This window comes from Phragmites australis, chromosome 6 (genome assembly GCF_958298935.1).
Source record: "Phragmites australis chromosome 6, lpPhrAust1.1, whole genome shotgun sequence".
NCBI lineage: Eukaryota > Viridiplantae > Streptophyta > Magnoliopsida > Poales > Poaceae > Phragmites > Phragmites australis.
The window spans coordinates 30,791,116-30,799,096 of record NC_084926.1 but is presented as its reverse complement, the minus strand read 5'-3'; the positions used below and the strand labels follow the sequence as shown (position 1 = coordinate 30,799,096).

Genomic DNA, 7,981 nt, shown 5'->3' with positions numbered 1-7,981 from the left:
ACTCAAAATGGAGTTTAAAAGCAGCTTCTGGCTGGCTGCCAAGAGACGAGGTTTAAAAGCCAAGCCATCCTGTTTAGCAGTTTTACTTTTATGTGGCTGATTGGTTGGCTGAATTTCAGTTCAAGCCATCCTATTTGGCAGTTTTACTTTTATGTTGAAATGAAAAGGTTTAAAGTGTAATTATTTAAGTTTCAAATTCCGTGCGTTTCTCGTATTCTCGGTTAATGTCTTATCTGACTTGTATACCACAACTCCCAACTTGGAGATATGGATGCTTTTGACTATAGATATAAGATGTGCACTTTCCACAGCTTGGCAACAGCCTGCTTCACATCGAAGGTTGGCTTCGACATCGACAGCGTGATTGTCATGATCTATCAAGGATAGGGATGTAAGTATGTATCTAATGGGTAGTTTTTTCACTACTTTGTTTATTAATTATGTGGAAGTAAATTTTAGTTCAAATAAGTGAGTTTTGGGTCATTCCGATGATTAAAAAATACAAAATTTTGCATCGTTAATGGAGGAGTGTCCACAGTCCAGAGCCTTGGAGGACGGCCTAGGTTGGTGTCTTAGGTTCTGTACTGATATGTCAACTTGTGGCAAAAGACTTTTCGAAAACGCTGGCAAATAGTGTTAAAAATAAGTTTCTCCTAAAGAAAAAACTGGCAAAATATTTTTGTTTGGAACTAGAAGGCAATAACCCCGTAGATTATGAACATGTGGGTAAGAAGGAAAAATCAAGTCAAAAAGTTTGCTGCCGAGCAAAATAAAATTTTGGGTAAAACAGCACAAAAAACTGTTACTAAGCCACACACAAACACTTGTAAAATCATATGAGAATTCCATTTTGTCACTAAGTCATACCATGTATCTCATTTTGCCACTGGGGCCTATCAGTGAAATGCGGACACAAACCATAACAAATGGCAAAGTCAAGGTGATGGTAAATGATAGTGGCACTAAAAAAAGAAAGAACAAAAGTCTCCTTTTCAGGTGATTGAGATCTTGCATGTCTCCATCACAATTCTGACCGTAAAAACTCATCCCAGCAAATGTAAAATCTTATTACTTTCTACAGTCATGAACCTTCTCACTGAGTCGCGCTATGGCCCACCAGTTTTTACAGTTGCAAGGTGACTTTTTCGTTCACATGTATGTAACAATAAAAACAATAAGATTTTACGGTTGCGAAGATAGTTTTTTAGGGTAAAAAAATAACTGTCAAATCTCAGGCGACTGAAAACTAGCAATTCTCAAAAACTTATGTTGGTCTTGACCAAAATGACCATAACATTTGCACACCGTGTACTACAGTTCAAAACATTATTGATTCACGATCATGATTCACGCAGCATATTTTTCCTTGTACTGATGATCAGACAGAATTACCAACATACAGGTAGGACATACACACAACTGAAACCCTCCATTTACAACTCAAACCATGTTTAATCCATGCTATATGTTTAAACCAATAGACTGTTTAACTACAGTACAGAGGGGCGTTAACAGGCTTGTAGAGGAAAGTCTTGACGTTGTGCGCATTCCCTGACGGTTTGTTGTACGTGAACTTCACCCCCGAGTGAGCGTCACCCCTCCTAGCGCAGTGCTGGTGGAAGCTACTGATGGGCCTAGCCAAGCACGACTCCCACCGGTCGCTCTCTGGCATCGTCTCTGCAACGGTGTACATTCCCTTGGAGTTTGTGAAGGCCTGGTAGTTGATAACCTCGCCAGATTTTGTGATGCAGAGAACAGCTACCTCGGCATCTATTTGAGATACACACGAGGAAAATGAGAATAAGTAATGACATATTGAACCCAAAATTAAGAAAATAAAATGGTATAAGTATTGACATATAGCACATTAGTGCTTATGAAGTGCTACCGCGTAAATGAACATGTGACACCATAAACATATATTCTTTTTTTTTAGTGAAAAGAAACACTGAAGCGCTTAACCCCCTGCTTTTAGTGAAAACTGGAAATACTGTTTCAGAGCAATGGAGAAACTTGAACCCAACTTTCATGGAAAATAGAAAGGCATAAGCACTCAGTTCTTCTGGATGTTCAAAATATGTAATCATGCTGCCGCATATTCTAGACATCCACTATCAGACATGGCAAACCATGATAACATTCTTGTGTTTATTGACAAGGACGGAAGGTGGAAACTTTCAGTACTATATAGTCAGTTATAATATAATCAGAATAACAGCATATCTGATATTCTGATTTATGCATCTGAAAGAATAAGTTATCCAAATGATCAGTCGTAAAATACACTCTTATTCCAAACGTAAGTCGTCTATGACATTAACATGGTCTCCAATGTGATACTTTGACTAGCGATTTCTATGAAAATATGATTTTCAAATAAAAGAAATTATATATTGTGAAAGCAGTTTTAATGATGAATCTAGTGGTATCAATTTTATGTTGTTAATCCACATAATTGTTTGACTAACACAGATCCTAAAACGACTTATATTTGGAAACAGAGGGAGTATCTTCAACTGTGCAAATATGTATCCATTATTTTCAAAACTACTGCATAGGTGATGCCTGAATGTCATATACTGTTGAGTGCTGATTCTTAGCAGCTACCCCTCTTTCTAAAAAGTTATATAATGTGCGGTTCCAAAGATCAATTCATTTTATCCAAGTATGTCTTTCGTGGTTTATGGATGTAGCTACCCACTAAGTCAGAGGGGTACTTAGAAACAATATTTAGCTAGCCAAAATGAGATCCTAGCTAATTTTCATTTGCACTATAGTTTTGCAAATTTCTCACTTGATTGAGCAATATTACACTCCAGCCCAAATAGAGTTCTTGCCCACACACCAACTGTATGGTACCAAAAATAAAGGTTGAACCAAATGTACTACTGATATTGAAGTAACCCTAGCTTCTCCAGCACCAGTAAATACTAGTAACTGCCTACTAACTGATGTTCATCTGACCATCAAAATACCGCAAATGCGTGCAATGTGCAATAATCCAATGTACTTTCACTACATGTGCTTCAGGATGTAATTGGGTGATCCTGTTTTATCAGACAGACACTTCATAGGTTTGACTGAAAGCATATACACTGCTTACATGTATCCGCTGAACAGGCATCACAAGCTTAAGGGAGTATTATCAGTTGCAACTTGTTCACTTTCTGTTAGGATCGCTCTCTCTCTCTCTCTCTCTCTCTCTCTCTCTCTCTCTCTCTCTCTCACCAACTAGGAAAACAATTGAATAGATGACAAATCACTAGTAGTCTCCAGAATATAAATAGAAAATGAAGATTTCCGGGAATATAGTTTGGTAAGGGATCCGGTAAATAAAGGTAATGAGCACTGTTAAGGAGAATTGAGCTATGCAAACACCACAGCAGAAGTTACAGAGTTGAGATGAGAACACTCCACTAAAGAATGAACAAACACATCTGAAACTGTGCATGTTGATTTTTTTTTTTTTGGTTCATATACATATCATTTTCTTAGTGTTGGTGGATTGATTGCTTCTTTGGTTCATCACTCAAGATAATGTGACACATCTGGTCAATTCAGATTTCTTACTGATAATGAATTCTCAGTTTGATGAGTAAAAAACATGGCTGTCTTGATATGTTGTGATACTGAACAGATTAATCTATTTTTAAGAATATAAGGGGGGGGGGGGGGGACACCAATTGAATCATGTACATTGAACTGGACAGTGACTCATATCGAGCATAGGGCACATGGCGATCAACACTTTATGTGAGAGCACTGGTTCTGCAAGAAGCCAAGAGTTAAATATGTTCTAGCCACTCAGGACGGCAGTAGCAACAATGATGCATCACTGAGTGTCCTGGTTCTGCTTACAAAATTCTGTACACTGAAGACAGGCAGACACCATTACAATTTGTTTAGATAAAATAATTTGATGCAATTCCCTAGCAAAACATATCTTCATACATCTCCAACATGACCATGGAAGATATATATGCCCATGTTGCATAGAGTTATGTCATAAGAGTTCCATCGTTGATAATAAGCAAGGGAAGTGAGCATTGGGCAGTGACACAAAGAAAAATGTCTGACAAAGAGCAAGACAACCACCTCAAAGATATTGTCTACAAAAATCTGGAAAATAAACTACTTAATCATCATTATGAGGAAATGAAATTATCATTGTGGGTCTATAACCAAGCCCGACATCAAGGTCAAGTATCGATTACTTGATTGGCTTCACTACAATTGCGTGCTACAAGCCTACAACAGTTGAAAAGTTTTAACGCAATCCAACTGATAGTGAACATGTTCTGTAAGCCTGGAATTCACACTGTAAAATAGGTCCTAAAAGTATCTAGAAATTCCTAGTTGTTCTATTCAATTTCCCCTCATCATAAAAATAAAAAAAAGCTATAAAAGGGGCAACATAAGGACTGCTACACGCATGATATATTCAGCCATCCACCTGTCACCAATAGATTGCTTATCTCAGGATCCATAAACTCTAATGGCATGGTTATTAAAGAAGGTCAAAAGTCAATAAACAAATAATAAAAGAATGCAAGAAAAGATGTCAAGCAAATTCTACTCTAACTCACTAACTAGCTTGAGCATCTGAGAGATTCCAAATCTTCAGCATTAAAATTTATTTCAACCAGGTCCCAGCAAGCAAGTTATCAGGGTATAAATACCAAGCGATTAGTTGGATGGGGATTTGATTTATCCTAATTACAATGGAACTTAGAAGCAGTTTAACTTTGATGAACTCATCCATTCTCAAAACATTATTGGATAGGCAGAGTAGGAACAGGACAGACAAACCAATCTAAGGGGGTAATGTGGAAGAAAAACAAAACACATCATCAACAGCTAAAGGTCCAAGTGGATGTATCATCCGCATGAAAATTCTCAATATTTCCCAAACATCATGACTGGAGTTGCATTATCGATGGTGGCCAATGGGTTTGCTTCAACACAACCAAGCTTGAAATAGTTGTGTGATATGTGTCATCTATGCTAATCGCCAGCTAAAGAATGTCACTGGCATGTCGACCACAAATTCACACAAATTCAGCACATAGAAACTTGAGTCCAATTCGCCAACAATTTCATTTCCGGAACAAAAAGGTCGACCCAACCTATTAAGCTCACCCTAATAGTTTTCCGCTTCCTATACAACTAATTCCTTGAAATAGAATGTAATTCCTAAATGCAATGGACTGTAATTCCTTTCCTCGAAAAAAAAAATCCTAAACTGCGATACTAAAGACCCCATTCATGTAGGAATCTCGAGGATTTGCCTAGCTGTCACTATTTACATTGATGTTCCGATAAAATACCACCTCTCTTACCCATATATGAGACTATCTATGTCAATGACACGTGCGCCAAGATGGCAAATCTGGCATACAAACAATTTTCGCCAAGCACGCAGGGGCGGCCGACCGATAAATCCGCATAAGCCGTGGCGTAGGTGTACGGGACTGACCTTCGAGGGCATGATCCTCGGGGCCGATGGCAGCGTCCCCGCAGACATCGCAGACGACGCGGCCGCGGATCTCCCCCGTCCACGCCTCGGCCGCCATCAGGAAGGATAGGACGAGGCCCAGCTGAAGGAGGAGCGGCCACCGGCGATGGTGACAGCACACCGCAGCGGCCATGGGTGGGAGAGGGCGCCGGATTGGTAAGCGGGAGTAGGATGGGATGGAGGCGTGCCGTGCCGTGGAACTCTGCTGCCAGTAGGTGGCGTCGAGCTAGAGTAGGAAGAGAGAAGGAGCCCTCTGACGAGATGATTTACCATTCCACCCCGCAACCACTCCCTCCCTAATGTCTGCATTTACCGTTGAGCCTAAATCTCAAAAAGCAAAAAGGCCCGCTTCGCACGAGTCGTTTACGAATTCGGGCCAGTTGGTGTAGGCTGGGCCTGGATTGGACCGCTAGCGGGCTGATACCTTTATGGTGTGTTTCACTGTTTAGATTTGCTCCAATTTGGTTAGTAGATATATAATTTTAGGGAGAAGCGCATTTAATTATCTGTATTTATTATTTTAGTAATGAATACAAATATACATATTATCCTGTTCTAGAATTCAAGTTTCATTTTGTAACCTAGCTCGGTGAATGCAGGCTCCTACATCCACTCATACATATAGTTCCACTTGTTAATGTCATAAAATCATATTCATACTAGTAACCAACATAATTTTAACTCTTATTTCCACTCATGTAATATCAGATTCGTTCAACCAAATAGAAACTAAGCTTAGTATATTCAGACAGAGACAACTAACCAAACACTCTTCTTTTCAATAAACATGACTTCACTCATCCTACTTCTACTCAATTGAATTATATGATATAACTCTATAAAATCCCATCTGAAAAATCAAACACACTCCTAGTTGTTGCCAGATCAATTTGCTAGAGATTCATCGCTCTTACAAACAAAGCATCTATATTGGTCCAAGAAAAAACAAAGCATCTATATAGAAGTAGTACAAATGAAAAGATGGACATTAATTAGTGGAATATAGGGAAGAACATATTTATTTTGTACTCCCTCCAGTCATAAATATTTGACGCTTTGACTAAGATCTGATCAAACTTGTAAAATTTTGACCGTCAATAACTTCCAAAATATTTAGGTCATGTTTGTTTTTGCTTTTGCTTTTGGATTTTGGTAGCAAAAGCCTAAACAAACGACTCGAATCAACAATCCATAATCCATAATCTGAGGCTAGATTGTGTCATAATCCACAATCCGGTTCCCACCTAACTTCTGTTGGATTATGTGGGATAGGCAAACGAACATTGATATCAAAGTTGGTGGAAATTACTTACAATTACCACTGAACAACCCTTATCGATTCCTACCCCCTTGATGCCCCCCACCCAATAGCTCCCCAACTCCTTCGCTCCCTCCCTCTTAGGAAACCCTACCGCCAATCAGCGACCCTACTGACCGACGCGCTCCCCACCTGCCCAGTGAGCCTCCCTCCCGCCCAGCACGCTCGCCCCAGCCCTATGCGCCTCCTCGCCACTAACCTTGTCAACGATGCTCCCCGTCTGACCAACGCACCCCCTTTCCCCTGACGTCGCTGACCATGCCTCCGTCGATCACCGCCCCCATGGTCCTCTCCTAACTCTAGCAACAGCTTTTCTCTGTAGCGAAAATGGCCTTATTAGATCATTATTGTGATTTTGGTGATTAATGACAACATAGTCATTGGAACTAACATATTTGTTAAGAATATATGTTAGTAGGTCTTATGGATGTAATACATCAAGAAGCCGCCGTAATCAGGAAAAAGTTTGATTGAATTGGATAAGTTCTAAGAAGATTTGTCTCACCGGATAGTCCGGTGTAAAGAAGTTTGCACTCACCGAAGCATTATGTTCAAAGGCTATTAGCTTCACCGGGTAGTCCAGCGCTCTGTGTGTTGAACTCACTGGAGCATTTCATGCAGAAAAGTTACCTCGAGGCAGAAAGATTTGAAGGCACCGAACAGCCTGGTGATGAAGGGTATAAAGCACTAGAATATTTTTTGTAGAGGCGATTCCAAGTGCTGAAGAATGAAGATCAACTCACCGGATAGTTCGATGATTATAGAGACAGTTGCACCAGAGCATTTTAAGGAAAAAGAAGAGAATGTTTAACTCATCGGATGGTCTGGTGTGAATGGAATGAATACTGGATGAATGCACTAGAGAATTTTACACAGAGAGGCTGCAAAGGCTCGAATGGCTCAAGATAACTCATCGGAAGGTCCGGTGATAGATTTTAATATACATCAGAGTGTCTGGTGTTTATAGAGGCATTGAGTAGAGTTTCACGGCTAGTTTCTGAGATTGTACTCATCGGATGATCTGGTGTTAGTATTACTGTTGTCATTGGATCAAAGAGTGATCCAACCGTGTACCTTGGAGTCCTTGTGACTCACTGGTAACTTGTTGACCTTTCGATTTGGTGTGGAACGGCGGTAAGACACGTGTA

The 7,981-nt window shown here is 39.9% G+C and overlaps 1 protein-coding gene across 1 annotated transcript; it reads right to left on the bottom strand.

The window, feature by feature from the left end:
• Positions 1–1,312: 1,312 nt before the first annotated feature.
• On the bottom strand, positions 1,313–5,806 carry LOC133922214 (uncharacterized). Its single transcript, XM_062367437.1, has 2 exons — positions 5,477–5,806; positions 1,313–1,770 (listed from the first exon to the last, which is right to left on the bottom strand). Exons 1-2 carry the CDS (start codon positions 5,646–5,648, stop codon positions 1,487–1,489), a joined length of 456 nt encoding a protein of 151 aa, XP_062223421.1. The 5' UTR covers positions 5,649–5,806; the 3' UTR covers positions 1,313–1,486.
• Positions 5,807–7,981: the final 2,175 nt, after the last annotated feature.